Here is a 23,215-nt window from a genome sequence, read left to right on the forward strand (position 1 = left end):
TATATATATATATATATATATATATATATATATATATATATATATATATATATGGACAATTTACACCCATAAAAGATGAGATACTACCTCAATTCAATTTCATTTTATTTTAATAATTGAAAAATTAAAAGGCATTCTCGGTTCAGTCACTGAATGTTGCGCAGTCCTGCCTCCTCCTCATTACCTCCTACGTGGCATTTGCAGGTCCCATCATCCCCTGTAAAGCATGAGTGAAGTCACGCTGTGGAATGTGGAAGAGCTCATCTGACATACACCTGCGACTCTCTGCTTTCCTTTAAGCTATTTGTTCTACTGCACTGACAGGCTACCTCGTGTGTTTATTATACCGTATGTTTTTATTCAAAGACGTATATTTTAATATCATTATACTTTGTGTTTATATCTCCTGACAACTATAAACGACACACCTGTGACGTTACACACCTGTGCGGAAGCCCCGTCAAACATTTCATTGGGTGGCAGAGGCACACTCGTGTGATAGACAGTGTTTCTAGCCAATAAGATCACCGGAAAGGCGGGGCTACATCTCAGCACAGTGACGTAAGTGTTTGCCTTAAGATGAGACAGCAGGGCGAAACTTGGTTGACGTAGCACAGCAACATCGTATCAAAGTTGTTTAGCTAAAATTTAGACGAATTCGGGACCTTTTTGCGTAACGATTATATTATATATAACTGTCGACAGAAGGAGATATACATTATATATTTGTATTTTTGATTCTGACTGTCTTTAACGCATGACGCGCGTAATGAAGCGCTCGTGATCAGCTGATGCGAAGTTTTTTTGGCTTTGTAATAAATATAAAAGCACCTTGTGGTTCTCCAGAAGAGCACAACGTCTTAATATTTTGAAAACACTGAGTTCTTATTATTAAGCCGTAAAGAAGATTAAAGTCATGACGGGTAGAGAGGACGAGTATGACTATCTCTTTAAAGGTGAGTACCACGTTACTACACTTCCAGAACAGCTGACTTTCAAATGAGCTCCTGTATGTCGTCTTCATATGCTGCATGTCTCTTTTCTTATAGGAAGTCTTCTTTTTTTTACTCTAAAACACACATTAGCACATTCAACCTGTGGATTGCAACATTGCAACTTGCAATTCCAAGTTCCAAGTTGGTCAATAGCTGGTAGACCACTTTGGACCAGCAAAAAAACAGTTGGCTTAAGCTGGACAAGCTGGTTTTTGGGACATGTTGGCAGGTCAACCAGCTAATGTTCCTCTTAGACTATGTAGAAACAACTTACCTGCTGTTGTTAACACCATGGTTTTTCAGGGCAAATACATAAAAAGGGTTAAAAATATACAATTTAGTCAAGTCAAGTGTAATTTTTGCTTGATTATATAATAAACAACATGATTGGCTTCTTTTTTGTTTTATAATTTAATATAGATCAGACATTGACAGTTTGGTAACACTTTACAATAAGGTTAATTAGTTAAACAATGTATTAACTAACATGAACTAACCATGAGCAATACATTTGTTACTCTATTTACTCATCTTTGTTAACGTTAGTTAATGAAAATACATTTGTTCATGTTATTTCACAGTGCATTAACTAATGTTAACAAGATTTTAATAATGTATTTAGTAAATGTTGAAATTACACTAACAAAGATTAATAATAATGCTGTATAAGTGCAGTTCATTGTTCATGTTAACTAATGAACCTTATTGTAAAGTGTTACCTGAACATTTAATACAGTTGGCACATGGAAAAGATTAAAAACATTTTGTCTTTAGTGGGTGAAACTGATTTTGAGGTTTCATTCAATAGTGTCTGCAATATACGCACAGTTAAACTGGTAAGACCTGTATAAATCAGGATGGGTTTGCATTCGGGAGGTTTATAAAACTCACTGAGGTCACGAAATCTTACCCAATGCAGCAAAAACCATCTGGAAGATTAGATCGTCCATTTGTCTTGTTTTGTCCTGTTTAAGAATTTCTCCTAGTGATAGATTAATGTGAATACTAATGAGAATATTGACCTCCTTAATGTCTGTGGTGGTTATGTCCTTGGATTTGACGCTTCCATTAGTCATAGTTCTGCCCTCGACCTCCTTGTGTGTTTAAGATGTCCGTGCACCTTTTGCTGTTTGATCATGAATTAATCAGTGCTGTTCAATCACTGCTCTGCTCTCTAAACATGCCCTTCCACTAACTTTAAAACAAGCAAATTCTTTGTCAAAGTGCTTTCCTGTGTGTTTAACTCAAACCATTAGCATTAGAACAAATATAGCTGAGATTTGTGTTGGTGGATTTTATTCTTTCATGTTGATGAGTTGACAGCATTAGCCAAAAGTGTTTTAGATTTGGGTTTAATGAATATGAAAATTGAATCATGTTATATTCAGGTCTTGTGATGTTCTATGTTAACTTTGTTTGATGAACAGACTGAAATGCAAGTTGTTATTCACTGATAGTCCTTGCATCCGCTGAAGCTTTGAAATCTTATTTGAAATCAATTGCCAAAAACAATTGGTTCTCACATGTCCAAAGTGAATGTGAAATGATAGTTTGAATATACAGATTTGAGAATGAGATTGTGTGTGTGTGTCTGTGTCTCTGTGTCTCTGTGTCTCTGTGTCTCTGTGTCTCTGTGTGTCTGTGTGTCTGTGTGTGTGTGTGTGTGTGTGTGTGTGTGTGTGTGTGTGTGTGTGTGTGAATTTTGGTCACCAGTCTTTATATGAAAATAAAAATTAAGATGATCTTTTTGTGTTCTATGGAAAAACCATACAGGTTTGGAAAGACATGAGGGTCAGTAAATAAAAATTAAAAAAAATATTTTTGGGTGTACTATCCATTTAAGTTCAGAAACCTCAGGCACAAATTATAAACTACTGTTCAAAAGTTTGGGTTCGGGTCAATTTTTAAATGTTTTTAAAAAAAAAAAAAAAAATTATGCTCACCAAGGCTGCAAAAAATAACAAAATTGTCAAAAATTATTACAATTTAAAATAACTTATTTCCTTTTGAATATATTTTAAAGCTGAATTTTCAGCATCAATACTCCAGTCTTCAATGTCACCTGATCCTTCAGAAATCATTCTGATATGCTGATTTGCTGCTCAAGAAACATTTTATTATCATTATGAATGTTGAAAACCATTCTGCTGCTTAAATTTTTTATTTTTTATTTTTTGTGGAAAACTGTAGCATGTTTTTTTCCCCCGGGATTTATTGAAGAATAGAAAGTATTGATTTAAAACAGAATTTTTTTATAACAATGTAAAAAATCTTTACCGTCACTTTTGATCCATTTAATGCAACCTTGCTAAATTAAAGTATTAGATTCTTTTAAAAAATCTTACTGACCCCAAACTACCTGAACAATAGTGTAACTGTAAATATAATTTCCCAATAATATCTATTCGATTTTTGCCTCTGTCAGCGGAAGAGAGACATTACAAGTATTTCATAAGTCTGCCTGTGTGGGTGAAAAAGGGAGTTGCTCTTTGGTCATGCCCTTTTCACTCATTGTTAAAAGCTTTGTGGAAACACACCCTCTGTGTGCGAAACATTTGACTCTTAATTGCTATTGTGTGGTGGAGGGATGCCGGTTTATGCCAGCGCACAAATGGAATCTGCTTGAAAGAGCTCTCGCAGTGTCATGTGTGTCTCCAGTGTCAATAGCACACACAGTAGTGTATAAAAGCACCATAAAGTTGAGCCAGTTGATCTCACGCACCGTTGTCCTTGTCATCCGCAGTGGTTCTGATTGGAGATTCTGGTGTGGGCAAGAGTAACCTGCTCTCTCGCTTCACCCGCAATGAGTTCAACCTGGAGAGCAAGAGCACCATCGGGGTGGAGTTTGCCACACGCAGTATCCATGTGGAGGGCAAGACCGTCAAGGCCCAGATCTGGGATACGGCTGGACAGGAGAGATACAGGGCCATCACATCAGCGTAAGTGTCTTCATAAAATCGATCGAGACATTAGCTAATTTAAGTTTATTTATTTTGTGCATATATAAAAATAAAATAAAATATAATATATAATACCTCGAAAGTTGGTGTCCTGAAAAATCACACCTGACAAAAATATGTGGGAATGCGTGTCGAACCTTAAAAATATGATACAGCATTTGCAAAGTATACATAAATATTTGGAGACAAAAAGCATAATTTTAGGCCAAGTTTGTACAAGTTTTAATGATTTTTACCCATTTTTGTGACACTTTCATCATCTATGCAGATGCAACGTTGTGTCCCATTTGGCATCTTTGATGTCATTTTTTCATGTGCTATATGAATAATTTTAATTAATTAATTCTGATTTGAAACACAAGAATTCAGTTTCTTGGCCTTTCAGTAAAAAAAGACATAATATATACATTACTTTTCAGGGCCTGCCATGTTTTTCTGCATAGAAGTAAGCTATTTTTTAGGGATGCACTGATATGAAAATTTTGGCCGATACCGATTATTTCTTATATTTAAAAGCGGATAACCGATATATTTGCCGATAAATCAAAATCACAATTTTTATAATATTTAATAGCCTAATTACAAAACAAGTCTCACCATTAAAAGCCATGTCCCAAGCACACAGTTATAATGTTCTCATTATAATATTATGTAGTATATATGATAGACTTGCGCTGTACATGTTGCACTTAACTGTATTTTCCTTTTTGAAGTGATTTCAATCATATTTCAAGCAATTCAAAACTATAATGTAAATTTGTTACCAAATACCACTTTCTTTGCAACACTGAGCAACATAATAATTTTTGCAAAGTTAAAATAACTATAAGCGACTGACACCAGAAATCTTTCACATCAAGTTAAAAATGACTCTACCTGCTCATCCATTTTTACCTGATAATACTATGGGATCCCAAAGACTCCCAAGAAGTAAGGCCAGTTGAATGAGCATGTGCTTGATGTAGACTCTAATAACAGTAATAATCACAAGACCATACTTCTTGGTAACCACACCATTATTGAGCACTTTAGGTTTTGGAATAAATTGTGTATATTTTCAATCCTTAATAAATGCATCTTTTAAATGTGTGTATTCAAAGGTATTACAGAGGTGCCGTAGGAGCCCTGCTGGTGTATGACATCGCCAAGCATCTGACCTATGAGAACGCTGAGCGCTGGCTGAAGGAACTGCAGGATCATGCTGACAGCAATATTGTCATCATGTTAGTAGGGAACAAAAGCGACCTGCGCCATCTGAGGGCTGTTCCTATGGATGAAGCCAAAGCGTTTGCAGGTTAGTGTTGGGGAAGCTAGTTTGACCTGTAAGTCTCATGCTACTCATAATATTAAGTTTCTGTTGAGTCATTTTTATGACGAATCAAATGTATAAAGTTACACCTTAATGCAGCTAGAAAAAATCTACACCCAAAATAAATAATAATGAATGGTAGCGTTTAAATAAACATTTCACTATAAAAAAGACCTAATATGCCATATAGTGACTTGAATCTACACTATCATTCAAAAGTTTGGGGTCAGTGAGAAATTTTGACAGCAAAGACATTTATAAAGACAAAAGTGTGACTGAATACACAGAAGAATATTTTCAAATAAATGCTAGCTGTTCTTTTAAACTTTCTATCCTGTAAAAAATGTATCACAGTTTCAACAAAAATATGAAGCTGCACCTCTGTTTTCAACATTGAAATTATAAGAAATGTTTCTTGAGAAAATCAGTGTAATTTCTGAAGGATCACGTGACACTGAATTCACAGGTGCTGTTATATTTACTTCATAGATATTTTATATTTTACATTATACTTGTGGTGTTAGGAATTGAACCCATGGCATTGGTGTGGCTAGCACCATGTTTTGCCGTTTTTTTAGATACCTGCTGTTAACCTTTTTCTCAGTTATCTCAAATACTGAATGTAGTGATTTTTATATATGTTGCATAACTTGTTTATCTCAGAATTAGTCTTTGTTAGCTGGTGTGTTCTATCTAGATATTTATACCATTTTTCTTTGATAATGTATTTAAGAAACTTGATATAATGTTAAAAAAATATATATAATATAATATAATATAATATAATATAATATAATATAATATAATATAATATAATATAATATAATATAATATAATATAATATAATATAATATAATATATTTGTGTTTTAGGAGATGTGAAGTGCTCTGTTGAATTGTGTGTTTTTTACAGAGAAGCATGGACTTTCTTTCCTGGAGACCTCAGCGCTGGACTCTTCTAATGTTGAACTTGCATTTCAGACCATTCTTACAGGTCAGTCCTGAGCAAATCATCTAAAAGGGTGAATCTCATTATTATTATTTATTTAACATTATTTAACCTGGCAAGTCAAATAAGAACAAGTTCTTATTTTAAGCACAAGCCTGGCAGGATAGTTAAAATATCTTAACAAACATACATTACTATACACACATATACATTCAATCAAAACATTTTAAAACACTTCCTGCTATTTTTTTTTTATTTTATTTTTTTAATGCAGAGATTGAAATATATTTTTCTAATTTCAGTGAATTTTGTAGCACATACCAATTATTTGAAGCTGCAAATCCAAAAAAAAAGCGTAACAACCATAAACAGTTTTCTTTCTAAGGATAATCAAAAGAATATGATTGGATGATCTGGTTGTATATGATGTTGGAGCAAATCTTGAAGATATTTGGGTAACAAACCTAACAGGATTTTATAAATAAAAATACACCAGTGTAATTCCCGTCTAATATGTAATGACATCCCATTTAAAAGGGAGTACAATTCACACTGATGTGTTTCGTAAGGTGTATCAGTGATAAATCTAATAGCTGCACGCTATAACACATCTAATTGTTCTAGAACACCTTCACATGCATTCCTGTACTCCACATCACCATAGTCAAATAACGGTGGTTTCAACAAGATATATTGGTTATTTTTTAGTAATTCTGAGGAAAATCAAAGAATGGACAATGTTTGGAAAATTTATATTCCATTCTTTTTCCTCTTAACATGTCTGTTGTGAAATTACAAGAGAATTTTTAACAGAACCATAATAACAAATCATAAATGAATAACCTAATATGGTAACGCTTTACAATAAGGTTTCATTAGTTAACATTTGTTAACTACCTTATTTGTCATGAACTAAGAATGAACAATATTTCTACAGCATTTAATTTAAACATTTACTAATGCATTATTAAAATCAAATGTTGTATTTGTTAACATTAGTTAATGCACTGTGAACTGACATGAACAAGGAGTAATAAATACTGTAACAAATGTATTGCTCATTAAGAATAAGAATAATTTATCTGTCATTGCAAAGTTATGCAACGAAATGTTGTGCTTCTCCTCGGTGGCATATCAACATGTATACAAACAAAATAAAGACAAGAAGTACAAAGTTGAATAAAAATATAATCAATAAAAATATATATTAATTAAATTAATATGTATTGTAAAACATTTCCTAATGTTAACAAATGAGACCTTATTGTAATGTCACCCATAATATAATAAACAACCATGTCATGTAAACCATGATGCATTGCCATAAGAATTTTGGAGGCATTTTCAAATATCGTACATTTTTATTTATTATTATTATTCGTATTATTATTATTTTAATTTTAGGGTGAAATGAAACATAAATGTATTGTCATTACTATGTGAAAAAAATTCCATACAGTACAGAAATGAAAATCATCCAGAAAAGCCTTTTAATTTAAAAAATAATAAAAGCATAATAAATACAGCTGGCTACTTTACAAATGTCATTTAAATTTTAAATAATATCATTATTTTGTCACATTATAGTAATGAGAATTTAGGGTTGAGTGAATCTCAAATAAAAATTTCTGCTTAGTCATGAAATTTATATATAAAGAATTATATATATAAAAAACAGGGGAACATTTTCTTTAACTAAAAAAGGAGTAATTATTATTATTTATTTTTTTTAAAAGAATCTATTTTACATGTGACATTTGTTGAGTTTTTGTTTCAGTCAGATGTAGTAGGCAATCCAAAACCAGAGTGATTTTGTATGTTAATAAGTATTGCCTCTAGATGGCAGCAAACTCCAAGCCAACGAAATACTCTTCTTTTCCTGTGAATGAGTGAAACTGTGTTTTGGGGTCAAACTTTAAATGTTTGACTTCACAGAAATAGTGGTTTGCTTTTTGCAGTTTTTTTTCTTTTCTTTTGTTTACTGTTATTTTTATTTTTTTTGGTTTGGCCTGGGAAACACCTCTGTTCAGCCACACAGTGTTTAACAGTTACACTGTTCATTTCTATGTGTCACAATGAACCACAGCTGAATTTGTTTCACTGTCAATATCATACCCGAACGATCACTTTTATCAGGTAACCCTCCGTAATGCTGTAATCTCTGCCCGACTCTCTCTCACACAGAAATCTACCGTATCGTGTCCCAGAGGCAGATGTCAGGGCGTGGCGATGACAGCTTCTCCCCCAGTGGTTCCAAAGTGGTTCCCATTACTGTACAGCCCACACAGAATTCTGGCAAGCAGGGTGCCTGCTGTCAGAATAACTGATCTGCCACAGCGCCACCATGGGATCTGGGGAAAATCGACAACTTTGCTGGGCTGGGCTGCGAGGTTGACCGTGACCGTCCGACTGCGTTGTATTCCCTATGCGTGGTGTGGTTAATATATGTAACGGACTTACTTGGTTATGCCCAGAATCAGTGAGTAATAATCTTCAAAATTGGACAATAAGGGATGTTGAAATTGAATGGATCAAACATTTTCTGAGAACTAAGAAGCCACGCTTCTTGTTTCAGACTAATTAGATATGAGCAGTTAGCTGGGGCGCTCAGACGTGGCTGCTTTTTTCACTTTTTATCACAGTCTCCATACAAACAATGGGCTGGAAGAACAAGAAAAAGTGCAGAATGTGTAATGCTACCTTTAAATAACTCTTGAATGGTTTCTGATCACAATGGGGATTCACTAGTGAAATGAATATATTTTTTCTTTTAGTGTGCCACCACAGAAGTAGTCTGACAACTTTTCCATGCATCTCTACTCCAGAGAATATCACACTATGGTCATCATAGCCGCCTGTTTAACGGCTCTTATGTATTTATTGAATGCAAATATGATCTTATACTGTGGTATTTTTGCTTTCTTTTGCCATGCTTCTGTAAATGTTTTTTTTCTATCACTAGATTATTGATCGGAATTTCTCAAGGGGTTTCTTCTTCCAGTCACGGCACTCATTTGTACGAGCGCTGGGAGTGTTTTCTGTGGATCAGAGTAATGTTGATAGGTTAAGCTAATAGACAGATGTATGTGCTGTACTGTTTGAGTATAAGAGAGTATGGTGTATTCAGATTTAGGGTTGGGAATTGTTATCTGGTTCTCAAAAAACAAAACTTACCAAATTATTTTCATGCAGCCTGTTATCAGTTTTTGAATGTATGCATTCCTCTGCGTCGGCATAATAAAATATGCAGAAAATATACAACACACGCACCTGAGCTGCATTAAACATGTCTGATGGCATGGCGATCATTATGCATGTTATTTCATGTCAATTATGAATTTAAAATCCGCAATAAACTTTCAGGCACATGATTTTTGTTTCCCACTTAAAAAGTTTGGAAACTCACCTTTTGTCATGTGTATTTCTTATGTAAAGCTTCCCCCAGAAAAAAAAAATAAATTATATTATGTGTGACACATTACAACAAGGTCTCATTTGTTAACATTAGTTAATGTATTTATAATGAGCAATACATTTGTTACAGTATTTATTACTCTTCGTTCATGTCAGTTCACAGTGCATTAACTAATGTTAACAACATTTGATTTTAATAATGCATTAGTAAATGTTTAAATGAACTAAGATTAATAAATGCTGTAGAAATATTGTTCATTCTTAGTTCATGTCAAATAAGGTAGTTAACAAATGTTAACTAAAGAAACCTTATTGTAAAGTGTTACCATATTAGATTATTCATTTATGATTTGTTATTATGGTTCTGTTAAAAATTCTCTCATAATTTCACAACAGACTTGTTAAGAGGATAAAGAATGGAATATAAATTTTCCAAACATTGTCCATTCTTTGATTTTCCTCAGAATTACAAAAAAAATCATGAGGAAGAGTTCACCCATAAAATTAAAATTGATACAATTTTTGATATATGTGTGAACCGTTCCATTAAATACCATACGATTCCCATCCCTACTGATGCGTGTCAGGCATTTTTTTCTGCTTTTTCTTTTTATTTTATTGCACTTTCTGTGGCTCAGTGGACATTTGCATGATTAGTTTTGCTTTCGCTGGTTTCTGGGTGTTGTCTTTTGACTGATAGTCTTTTTTTTGTGCTTGGAAAATGAGCGGCAGGTGGGATTCGGTTCTCTAAGAGGAGCTTCTATCATTGGGTACATTGACCATATTATATTGCAAGGCAGGGGAACTGATGGCTTGTGATGTACTGCTGAGGTTTTCTTACTGGAAGCGAATTCCTCGCTGGCCACCCTTGTTATCTGCTACATGTAACCCGAAGAGCAGCAGGTCTCTTGAGATCTCACTCACTGTCCCAGCTTTTCTGTCTTCTACGCTTTTGGTGCGGTTTTATCTTTGTATATGTTTGCCGTGGCGTTCGTATTCTCCTCGCCTCAGGACAGGACCGCGGGGGTCGTGTTTTTTGGCTTTATTTTTATAGTAGCGTTGTAATTTGTTTAAAGACACGACACGAGGTGCTTCCCTAAATGCCTTGCCTGAAAGATTTATGCTAATGCCATCAATCTGTTATGCTGAATATCAGCCGTTTAGCTGGAGACGTTGATAATTATTGCTTTGGGAAGATTCTGTCATCGTGCCTGTTCTTTTCCCAGTGGGACTCCTGAACAAAGGCTCTGAATATTGCAAATACGTTTATATATTTTCAATGAACATGGATGTTTATCAGCTGTTGGGTTTTTTAAACTTGGGTTTACATAGACACTTGGAAGCTTGTGTGTTTTTCAGGGTTCCCGGTGACTTCCACATGACCTTTCCAGTCGTTCTTGAATAGTGGAAAAGGAAAATCATGGTATAGAGAGATTGCACTCACAAAGAGCAATTTCTAGCGGATGAAATATTTATGAGCTTCTTGAAATGTTATTAATTTCCATGACTTTTCCAGGCTTCCATGAACGTGGGAACCAATGTACACTTCTATTTTTAAAATATTTGGTGGTTATTTTATTTTATTTTTTGTTCATTTTTGCAGTTTTCTGTGTACTTTAATGACATTTATGAATAAAATCAGTTTTGTTTCAAATCACCAGGTGTGCGACCAACAGAATTCAGGGTAGCGGTGACAGATTATTCAGTTTGTTTTATTAGAAACATTTACAATACAATTTCTTGAAAATAACCAAAAAAATCAAAGCTAGTATGGCATAGATACATTGATCAAATATCAAAAATGAAGGTCACAAAGAACATGTCCTAAGGAAAAAACCTGCAGTTTGCGTGCCCCGTGTAGACACCATACTGAATTATGAAATTAAAAACGACTCGTGGAGTATCGGCTAGCCTCGTCTATGATATGGCAAACCCCTCGTTTATCAACAATAAATTGAACACTAGTACCAGGAGATGCTTGACCAAACTAATGCACTAAGACCACTATGAGAGCTGTATGAAACACTTCTACTGTGCTGGAAGCTACCAAATACAGACTGTCGGACTGGAGTAACTCATCCCAAGCGAGGTCACGTCAATGACCGTCCTAACCCCCCCACCCATGTTCCTGTCTGACTGAAATTGAAACCACTACACAACTATCATTGCCACCACAGAGCCAAAACAAAGTCGAGATGCGTGTTCACCATGAAGTAAGTATTGAGAGACTATGCTTCTCTTGTAAACAATAGTTCACCGCTTTGACATGTTTGAGACACTCTCGGTAATAATGAAACGCAATCATCAGCCCTTGAGTGCAGTTTGTACATAAGCCTCATTTGTATGTGACAAAACAGGTTGCCAGTTAAGAGATGATACAAGTTACATGCAAATAACGGTATTACTGTGAGTGTGCTCGAAATCTGCATTCCGTTCACATATCTGGAAGCAAATATGATAACGGAACGTCTGATTTGCAGAAAAAAAGTGTGATTTGTTGTTGTTTTTTTTGTATTTTTTTGTATTTTTTTTTTTAAGTTTTGTCATGCATATTTTGAAACGATTGGAAATCGGAACGTCGTTACATGTAGTTGACTTTTGCTTGTGTTACTATGCGTGTGTACTATGCACAATCATTTTTCAGTTTCACCCTGTTATACTTCAGCCTGTTATCACTTCATAACAATTGCATTTAAAAACAAAGCAATTTAATAAAAAAAAAGAAAAAAGGAAGGGACCCTTTATTCACTCAGCTATGAGGTGTTAAAGGACGAGTACACAACACTTCTGAGTGCGTCTAGTATGCAAAAACGCGGTATTGAGGCACAAAGTTGAAGTGACTTAAAATTCCCCCGAATGCTATAAAATATTTCCGCCGTTATCCCATCATTAAAACGGCACGTATCTGACGTTTTAAAATATAAGCCTTTGAAACCCCACCCCACTCGTTTTACGCTGTCAGAAGTGTGAAGGATTTTTCTAACTTTCATAAATAAAAATTCTATAGTTTTAATCATTTTAGTAGAAATCAACTTCATGCGTTTTAGAAATATATTAACTTTTTAATTTATTAATTAAAAAACAAAACGTCTTGAAGTTACTTATAAATATGTTTGCTTCATTAAAGATATTCATAAATAACATCCAGATACTGACCTCTTCCTCTGTCTATGAAATAATAATGCATGTTAGCAAAATAGAATCTTACGAAACAGCTATATTTCCCTTTTAAGTTGCTTTGTATAAATGCTGTGAGGAAGAACCTAAACAGATATGGTGGTATTTCTCTAGCCATGATTTTCAACTTAAAGCTCACTTTTGAATAAGAAACAAAAGGCAAAATTAGACATTGGTTGGGTGGCCATTTTTACATTCAAAAACATCATTTGCCCTTTGTACTATACTGAAAGGCATTATAATTGCTTAAGTGCATCATGTATATGTTCTCTGGTGATTCTATGGAACGGACGCTGCAGCGGTTATAGATAAATACATGCAGCTTTGCTATCTGCTATGTAAGAAGGGTATATACTGTTCGCCTAGTCGGGCGTATAGAAAATTTGACAATATTAAACCTAAAAAATGCAAATATCTCTGTTATGGGAATGCAGTAAGGTACAGTTCAGCTCATAAATTTGCAAATCCCTTGCATTTCGTTTTACTTTTTAGTACACCCTACAAGGCAAAATTGTTCAAACATTGTTCACATGCCCTTGTTTAATATCATGCGTTTCCTCGTCTAGCATCAATGACTGTTTGTAATCTTAAGCGATAGTTTTGAGTCTCTGACGCAGCCCACTGTTCTTGACAAACATCCCCCCAAGTTCTTTGGTTTCCCAGCATGCTCTGCACTTCTTCCCCACAGCGGCTATACGATGTTGATCTTCAGCTTTGACACTCGGGACAATTGAGGGACTCATGCAGCTTTCACGAACGGCTGCAAACAATCATTGAAGCTCGAGGAGAAAACGCACTATGCGAATTCTGAATGAGCATAAAAATTATTTTGGGCCGTACTAAATGAAAAATACAATCTTAAAATGCACCTAAACAGATTCTGTCAGGGGTGTGTAAACATATGAGCAAAACTGTGCAGATTTGTGCATTAGATACTTTATGTTGGGTAAGAGAAATATGTTTGGAAAAATAAACTGGTATCATTGTACATCATGACATTTAGTCCTCACTAAAGATCTCTGTAGTACAAGTGGCTCTGTTATATTTTATCTACACAGGCTGTTCAAAGGTAAATAATGCTCTGTAAAATAATTTCCCAGCATGCACAACCAAAAAGAAGCAAGAGAAGCTGTTGAATTGCAACTATTTAACAACACCACATAATTAATTACTGAGAAAAAAAAGCAGAAGCGGAAACGATTCACAGTGGTTCTTAATTTTAAGCTTCACGTTAGACAACACATTCTTGTTAAACCAGTTTGACTCCGAACCGGACCACTTTTCCTTGTGAATCTGTTGTCTTACGTTGTGACCACTCCCCCCTCTCGATCAGAATGGCTTTTTGCATGAGCAGTTATTATTTCGGATTAGGCATAACAGTAGTGCCCTTGTCATTTCTGAAATGATCTGAATGAAGATTATTAGATCGTTCTGATATGCATTTTTAAATAGATATTTTTTTAATTTCTTCTGAGCTGCTCTTACATGTTGTATATCCTGTCAATAGGATGTGTAGAAATGTTTATATTGTCATAACCGTTTATGCGTTCAGTATAGGCAAAGCAAATGCTGTACAAACTAAACTATCTGAATTCATTCCCCTATTGATTGTGATAACCCTAATTTTTGGTTATGCATTTTCTGAAGAGCTTTCAGATTTTGGGGCATCATTACCTTCACACTTAATTTACTAAATTTCTATTGGGATGACGCCTTACGTAATATTACAAACTAGCAAGTAGGCTATTAGAGACTATTACAATATTTTCAGAATTGCTTATATAGTGAAAAATATTTAATGATATGCCTATGGTAGTCAGTCTTTATTATATATCTCCCTAAATGTCAATAAATATAGTCTTATTCCTATCAAATAAATAATACTCAAAAAAGGTTTTGCTGTGATTGGCTGTATAAAGTCTTTAACAGTTAAAATGTCTCCCTTTCAAAGCCTGTATTGAATAATATCTCGCTCTGCACCTTCTCCATTGATTCAGGCTACATTCTTTGAACAATATCATCACTCTGAAGTTGCGATGTTTGATTAAGAAACTAAACTTTCGAAGTGCTGCATTTTCAATTCGGGAAAGTCATTACTGCTTTTGTTTTGCTCTTAAAAAGGGCTTTTATTGTGTAAATACAATGTGCATGGCTTTTAAACAATTCTTAGGGTTATCAACCACTGCAAAGCATTTTTGTAACAGTGCATTTTTAGATATAAAGATTAACTGATTTTATTAAGTATTAAGACAGTTATTGCTGTTTCCTGCGTACGCTGACCTGGTGACCTTAAAAAGAGGCAGGAGAACAAAATGACAGACAAATGTTCTGAATCAGATTCTAAAATTCGAGTTATTACAGTTTGCATAATGAATATTTTTTTTTCAAAATGGTTTTGGTTTTTATATGTATGTATAAATGACCGAAATGCACAATCATACATTCCTTCAACGGATGAGCGTCTGTCCCTGATCAGTGCTGGGGATTTGAAAAAACGGAAAAGAAGGTAAGAAAAACCTCTATTCAATACCGTCGTACTGGTGTCATTTCATTTGAAAGGAAATTAAGATGCTTTTTCTAAAGACTGCGACGTTTAGAAATAACGCCAAGTGACTTGTTCAAAATACGCCATCCGTGCAATACAACAAACTAACCCAAAAAATAACCTAAGTGCAATAATAACGATAATATTTGCCATTTGAGTTCGCTGTCGAGAAATGCACATGCTTTTGATTCATCTTAAAAATAAGGTGCTTTTAAGAGCTTTCATTTGTTAAGCCTTTTTCAATTTTGTTTCTTAAAGGGACTTGAAATATATTTCAGTTAAAGAAAGTACCTTATTACATTGACACTTATAGAAAGTACTTATTCTTTTAAAGAAAAAGCAAAACAAAAACACTGTCAGGCGCTAATGCGGCCGTTAAATACATTAAAACCAAACGAGGCAGAAAAACTACTGTAACAGTCAACTGAGCGTCAAAAGTTTTCCAAACTAATATTTAAGATGCTAATGGCTCATAGGTAAATCGTTATAGTAAGTTAAATACAATCACAAGCTTACCCTAGCATATCTTCTAACACCGCGCACATGTGGCAATGGCGCAGAGAGGCTCGATGGGGGAAAAACTGACCCATTTCAAAGAGAGTACATTTTCAGTGGCTCCATTCTTTTGTAGTGGCCTTCTAGCAAGAGGGGGAAAAAAAAGACAGTTTCCCAACCTACGAATGCTCTAATCCCCTATTCCGAAATCCCCTAGCCTGCAATGAGACAGGCAGTGGGTGTGTAATTTGATTCAGCATGAGCGGCCACCAAATTGGGCGTTTCCCCCCCTGCTTTCTTGTCAATTACAATTGTCTGATTTCATTGTGGAGTTCAAGGTCGTTCTCTGATTGGCTGCTTGTGACCGTGCACTGGCAGGGCTGTCTCGAGGGGGTCACGGCAGGATGTCCCGCTCATGAAGGAAGACTCCATGGAAACTTCGGTGGCCTGCCTCTCGTGCACATTAAACGGAATTCTGAGAGATTGGGGAAGTTGAATAAAACTGCTTTGGGTCTATCTCTACCCAGATTCTCTTTGAAATAAAATCTGCTCTTGAATTTTTTTTACCCCATGGCAGGACAAAAGAGGCCCCCTTTCTCCCCGTTGGGAATACCAAAACGGGAGAGCGAGCGATCGACAGGAGGGGCCCCAGCTGCACCTAGTTTAGCCCCCTGCGCAGCGTCTCGTCCATCCTCATTCACGCCACTGTACGCCGCCCCTCCTTCCTACAGCAGTTGCTTTGCACCTGGACTCTGATGTATGGCTAATTATCAGCTCCTCCTAGGGCAGGCCATGTCGGGGCGCTCCAGGGATTGTACCACCACTGCGACAAAACAATATACTCTCTGGGAGGAGCTCCGGAGCTCTGTAGTCTTTACAGCGTACGCACGGAGTAGAATTAGAGCACAATTTCCACCCCCCCTGACAGCCCGACCCTTTCGAGGGAAAAAAAAAAAACTTAATCTAAAGTACGATATGCAACACCTGCCTCAGTACAGACAGACAGTCAGAGGACGCTTTGCAACTCAAATGCAGGACCTCGTGAGTGGGTGATTTACATTGTACTGTAGCTCGGAGTCTTGCTTGCTTTTGTCTATTTGGTCTATTCAGGATCAGATTACAGACCCCCTCCCCTCAATCACCCCCTCAGCTTTTTTTTTGTACTTCATCTCATGCCTTATGCTCGTAATCAGCGTTTTACGAAATAAATGTGCGGAAATTGAAAAAAATCATAAACCTACTGAGTGCAGAAATGAGAATAAAAACTTTACTAAAAGGAAATTGGGGAAAGACCTTTTAAAAAACAGATCGCTGGATGAATTCCAAGGTTTTTTTGAGCTTACCAATCAATTTGTTCTTTTCTTGTATTGTACCTAATAAGACCTTTTTAGATGCATCACATAATAGGCTGACTGGTGCAGAAACAAAACAAAACCAATAAAGAGAAACTCCCTGTTTTACTCGTCAATTACCCGTTCAAATATTGATTAGCAAAGCAGATACTAATTGTGTAATCGTGTTGTTTAGAATATGATCCAAATTTAAAGCCACACCGACATCAGGTCGTATATATATCAGCCTATATTGGCCATCTCTATACCATCTATTTCGCATAGACATCTAGCAATGTAATGTTTTGTTTTGTGACAATCACTTTACATCAGTTTTAAGGTGCAAAGATTTAAGATTCTAGTTTGCCTTAAGACAGAATACTAGATGCTGGGATGAAAAACTATACTCCAATCTTAGGAAATAAACTTGTAATGATATTTTTTTAATACCTCCCCAGCAAAGGAAAAGTGTAAAATGTTCACATTATTTCTCCTGTTACTGTCCACACACAGCATGTGGAAAAAACAGCACCAGTAAAAAATTAAATAAAATAAAGAAAAAACAAAAAATGAACATGCTAAGAACTACGTTCTTTCCATTTTTAAAAAAACCTTTATAAAATATATATGTATATATGTGTACATATAAAAGAAAAATCTGAAAATACTTCTTCCTCTTTTTTTAGTAAAGCAAGCAGTGTGTTCTAAAATATCTGCTTGTTTTGGTTTTGTGTTTTCTGAAAAATAAAAAAGTGAATACTGGCCAAATAAAAAAAGATTAAAAGTAAACTGATTCTACAGAGTAAAAACAAAGCACAAAAACAAAAGAAAAACGACTCTTTAAGAGAATATTCGGATGGCCTGTGTGACCAGGGTGTGGCAGACAGGGCACTCTGGATGGTTTAGCTCACAAATTCGGATGGCGCACTCCATGCAGAAGAGGTTATGACCACACGGGACCAGAGCGGCCGTCACCTTGCTCTCAAAACAGGTCATGCAGTCCCGAGCCACGGCAGGCGGTGAATCCGGCACGGGGAGGCGTCCGGTGAACGCGGCCGTGGTGGCGGTGGGCTCGCTGTGGGCGCGGCGCGCCTGGGCGTGAGGAGACCCGACGGCGTTGGAGTTGCTGGTGCCGCACGGTTCGGGCAGACCCGGCGACAGTCTGGTCAGAGGGAGCGGCAGGCCTCCAAAGCTTTTGGAGCGCTGCTGGGCATAGTAAGCCACCTGTTTGGGATAGTCGGGATCGCCCCAGCTTTGAGTGCCCTCTGAGCCGAAGTAAGAGCACGGCTTGTCCCCATTGCCGTGGTTGGTAAAGTCACCTTTACTGTAAATCCCACCTCCTCCTCCACCTCCTCCTCCTCCTCCTCCTCCGCTACTTCCGACCATGGTGTCTGAGAAATTCTGGCGGTAGCTGCTGGCAAGCGGCTTGCGCGGGGCCCCCTGTAGCCCCCACACCTGCTGCAGGCGGCTCTCCAGACCCCCGTTGCCACTGTCAGGGCCCAAGCAGTCGTTCTCATTGTTGTGGTCGTGCAGGCCACCCGTGCGGAAAGCAATGTGTGCCTCGATTTCCTCCCGAGCCCGTTCGGCGTTCCCGGGGGAGCCGGTGATCTCAAAGACGGGGTCGCGGTCGCGGCTAGGAGTTACGATGTAAGTGCACGTTTGCTGCTGGATGCGTTTTATAGTCGAGCCTTTGGGTCCGACCACCAAACCCACGACACGGTAGGGCACCCGCACCTGTATGGTGGTCTGGCCAGGTAGCGGTGCAGGAGGCGAGCCGCTGAAAGAGACTCCCAACTTATTCCTGGAGGCCCGCAGCATGGAGAAGTGCTCTGCAGCAGAGATGATTTCGCGTCTGGCCAGGGCCACATCCTCTTTGCGGCCGGTGATGAGGAAGACTGGTTCTTCGCCTCTGACGGGGGTCTTGATGTAGGTGTTTGTCTTTGCACGCAAAGCTTTGATTTTGCAACCTGTTGAGTGGAGAAGGAGTGTTATAGTAGTGGTACTACTAAAATCTGTCAATGAATACTTATTTTGCTCATTTGTTTCAGGGTCAAAAGGTCACCCATGCACCGAATCTGCAGTAGAACTCATTCACAAAGTTTTAGACGTTCTCCATCTCTGGAGTGCAATTTATTTAAACATTTTGGATAATCTGATTGTGTTTTCAGTTCTCAATACAGGTATAGTCTGTTTAACACAGTTTATCATCTATAAATTGACCATGTTTTATCATTTTACCATGCTTGAAAAAGTCAGCAGATTCAGTCTGGGCCTGCCCTTGCTGTAACCTAATATATACAAAATATACTAGGGGTGTAACAATATATCGTGTCACAATATATCACAATACAAAAATCGTTATTGCAGATGGTGACAATGTATTGTGTGTAGTTCACTCAAAATGAAAATGACTGTGTGAGGGGAAAAAATGAGTTTACAGAGTTTTAGTGTCAGTATTACGTTAAACTACTATGTTGAAAATAATGTATAATAAAAATAATGCAATAGGGGAATATTTGTGGGTCTTGATGATGCTAAATGTCTTATGTTACCTGCAAAAAGTGGCCTACATTATTTTAAATATATCTAGTCAGTGACAGAGTGCAAACATTCATCTAAAATAAATGTGTTTCAGCGTTAGAATCATGAATATTTTTATTCTGGTGTCAACATTGTCCTGTGCATTGGGTTATCAGAACCAAGTCCAAGCCTGTTCATTTTCACCCCCAACGTAATACCAAATTTAGCATTTTAATCAACAATACATTTTTTTTGTAATCCTTTTACCATATATCTTAGAGTATAGTAATAATATCGTATCATGATATGTATCGAATTGTGACATGAGAGTATCGTTACACCCCTAAAATATACTAATACACTTTTTCTTTTTGTACACAGTATATTAAAATACAATTTTTGGTGATAAAATTGAGCATTTTTGTGCACAGTATACTAATGTACCCCCTTTTCTTTTTTTTGTCTTGCAATTTGTTGCATGCCATTAAACCCACTGGACCTTATTCATAAACAGAATAAAAATCAGTGTTAATCTTTTTTTCATTGTCATTTCTGTTCATAAATGTATTGATTAAACAATGTGCACTGAAATTTCTTCTGCTCGTGTTTAATGAATGAGGCCCAAAGTGAATTTAGAAATTGCTGTTCATTCTTCTCTGTTGTAAACGTACAAATCGATTAAAACAATGCCTTTGTTTTTGCTGCATTACATTGTCTCAGTAATATTTTTTGCTGCTCATTCATAATAACATAGAAAGAAATGTTAGCTTTTAATTATCTTAAGTATTTACCATAATAAATCCCATTTAGCATATTAAAAAATTCCAGTCTGTGTTGACGTATCCTATTAAAAGGCAAAAAAACAAACCTGTGATTACAGCAGCTCTTAAAAATCACTGTTGTCTGAATGACGTCTCCTCTGCAAGAGTGCCATGTGCTAACTGACAGTTACAGGTACTATGATATTATTCAGCACTGAAACACAAATTATGTAAATTTCCCAACTATTCTCTTGCATCTACAGATGAAGTTTACTCGAGGACAAAGAATGCAAGCTCAATCCCCCATAAAGTTATTGTTGAGATACGAATTCATAAGAAGGTGTGGTGCTCCAAAGCATCTGCCTCATGTACAGCACCAGAGTATTTATTAGCACCTCAGTGGTGTCCTATCAAGAGTGGGGTGGCTTTCTCCGCCCAGGGGCCCGTTCAATGGATAGATCTCAGCACACTGGTTTCATGCCTCATTGTGTAGAGCAGAAGCTAAAAAAATAACCTGGATGGACTGTCTAGCACTGACAGCGGGGAGCACAGATTCCCTCCCGCCGCTGAATCGTCCCTCTCGCTGCAGGAGCACCTCTCCTAACAGGCATGGCAGCCACTGCAGGTGAACAAAGCACTGGAACCTTACAGCTCAAATTCCAACTAATGGCGATAACAAGGGATACATAAGTGTGCTGCTTTTTTCGCCATCAGGCCAAATGCACCTATCTATTCATAGAAAAATGCAATTAAATTAACCTAATACAGGCCAAACAAATGTCTAGTTATTCAGCACAGGATGTGGCCGTGATATCAGTAACTAATGAGGTAAAGACCCCATTTCAAATCCTCTTAATCAGCAGTTTGCAATCCACGCGCTCACTGCATCCCAAGTTGGATTCAGGCGATCACTTCTGAAGCCACTTTACAACTTGACAAAGTCGTTATATGCAGGGAACCCACTTGCTGTGGACGTTTATTGGTGCATATTTCATCTGGGTAAGATATTACGCTCTTAATGAATGGACGGCGTGCTCCGTGGAGGCTTCCTGACCCCCTGCTTTGAGTGCAGGGCTGTTGTACTGGTAGACGGGGCGTGACTCTAATACAGTCTTTATAGTCTGTCTCTCCAGGACCAAATGCAACATGGCTTTCCAGAATACTGCATACTGTGCTTTCAACGTGTCATGATGTGACTTCTTATTAATCATAATGAGACAACGGGGTCAACAACCTCCTCAACTTATTCCAAATATCATCACACATTCAAAATAGAACTTTTCCGCCAAGTCACGTTTGTATTTTTTCCATTTCCCCCCCTCACCAGCTTTGCCCTCAACGCACACAAGGACTTTCACTTCTTTGTCTGACAACGCTGTCAGAATTTCAGCACTTTTAGGTGCTCACGAGAGCCACTTTTATGAGCTTAGCGATATTATGGGCATAAGCGGTGGACTTAAGTTACCCGACAAGTCCTCTTTGTCTGACAAAAACAACGTGGTGCTGCTGCATATGAAAGCCCCCAGGAACTACAGAGGCGCGCGAAGGAGCGAATGACACAATGTATCCAGTCAACAAAGACCGTTGACTGTTACATTGTATCCAGCGAGCGCACACGCGTTCCATTTTCTGTTTCAAAAAAACAGAATTACGCGCCCTCAGACGACAAAGGGAAAGCAGCGTGGTGACATTGAAGGCGTGGATGTGGAATAACGCCTTTGTTCTCGTACCCGCTGGTAACTTTGCTTAAAGCTAAGAGGAAATGCCCATGTATATGGCATCTACGCGCTGAAATACTGGCACAGTTTGGCAAAAACAGACACGTTAATAAGCATTACCACTCCCTTTTTCTTTGTTAAGACAGCTCCATACTTAGTTTGAGCAGCACACCCTGGAGAACGAGTTTGAAAGCATGTGAAAGTGCGCATCGTTGTATTTACCTTGCCTCCCCACTATTTCGGCCACATGTTCGGAGCTTGGCACAGGGACGCACTCCGTTATGTTGCAGCCCCGTCCTTTGGTTTCGGTCGGCGAGCTCTCGTAAAGGGCGCACAACTTGTTCTTCCCTTGTAACATCCCTGATTCCGATGGGATGTGATTGTGGTGGTTATTGTTACTCCTGTCTTGAACTCCTCCACCACCACCACCCGCAGGAGCCCCGTCCTCGCCCTCTCCAAGACCCAGCAGCGACAGTTGGCCCAGCGCAACTCTAAGGGCACGGGAATCATCCTCCTCCTCCTCGGGTGGCACTAGGAGACCCTCGCTGCCGAAGCCGGAGCCGGCCAAATCCCCGCCGTAGCCCCCATTTTTCTCCATGATCCCTGCTAGAACCAGCAAGCTAGGCATGGCTAACAAAAGAGTGTGAGACAAAGACACTGGTAAGAGACTGGAGGAACAGCACCCTCGCCGCCACCCCGCCCCCTCCTGGTCCAAGTCCCCCCTTTGCGCTAGTCCCTCCCACAGACCAGCCCCTTCTCCGGTTCCGATACGCAGAAGGCGAACGGGACACAAGGATGTCTGCGCCGAGAAGGGCCAGGCTAACTGATGCTCCACCCCGTCTGGTTCGCTCAGTCCCCGCCTGTGGCAAGCCGTCGCAGCATGTATTCCCTAGAATCAATCTTTTATTTTTTATTTTTTATATGACTGAGCGATATTTTATTTAATTTGATTTTACGATACTGTTTCATTTTTATGTTTAAGTAACAATAAACAAATAAACAAAATTGTAACAACTGTTTTGTTCCACTTTTAATAAGTAAA

The 23,215-nt window shown here is 37.6% G+C and overlaps 2 protein-coding genes across 2 annotated transcripts; one reads left to right on the top strand and one right to left on the bottom strand.

Annotated features, from left to right (window-relative positions):
* Positions 1–554: 554 nt before the first annotated feature.
* Positions 555–11,280, top strand: rab11al (RAB11a, member RAS oncogene family, like). Its single transcript, XM_067410938.1, has 5 exons — positions 555–956; positions 3,739–3,934; positions 5,056–5,249; positions 6,177–6,257; positions 8,397–11,280. The coding sequence occupies exons 1-5, from the start codon at positions 917–919 to the stop codon at positions 8,537–8,539; spliced, it is 654 nt and encodes a 217-aa protein (XP_067267039.1). The 5' UTR covers positions 555–916; the 3' UTR covers positions 8,540–11,280.
* A 140-nt stretch (positions 11,281–11,420) lies between these two features.
* On the bottom strand, positions 11,421–22,801 carry mex3a (mex-3 RNA binding family member A). The gene is made up of 2 exons (XM_067410926.1): positions 22,396–22,801; positions 11,421–19,141 (listed from the first exon to the last, which is right to left on the bottom strand). The coding sequence occupies exons 1-2, from the start codon at positions 22,799–22,801 to the stop codon at positions 18,015–18,017; spliced, it is 1,533 nt and encodes a 510-aa protein (XP_067267027.1). The 3' UTR covers positions 11,421–18,014.
* Positions 22,802–23,215: the final 414 nt, after the last annotated feature.

The sequence above is a fragment of the Chanodichthys erythropterus genome, chromosome 2 (genome assembly GCF_024489055.1).
Source record: "Chanodichthys erythropterus isolate Z2021 chromosome 2, ASM2448905v1, whole genome shotgun sequence".
Classification (NCBI taxonomy): Eukaryota; Metazoa; Chordata; class Actinopteri; order Cypriniformes; family Xenocyprididae; genus Chanodichthys; species Chanodichthys erythropterus.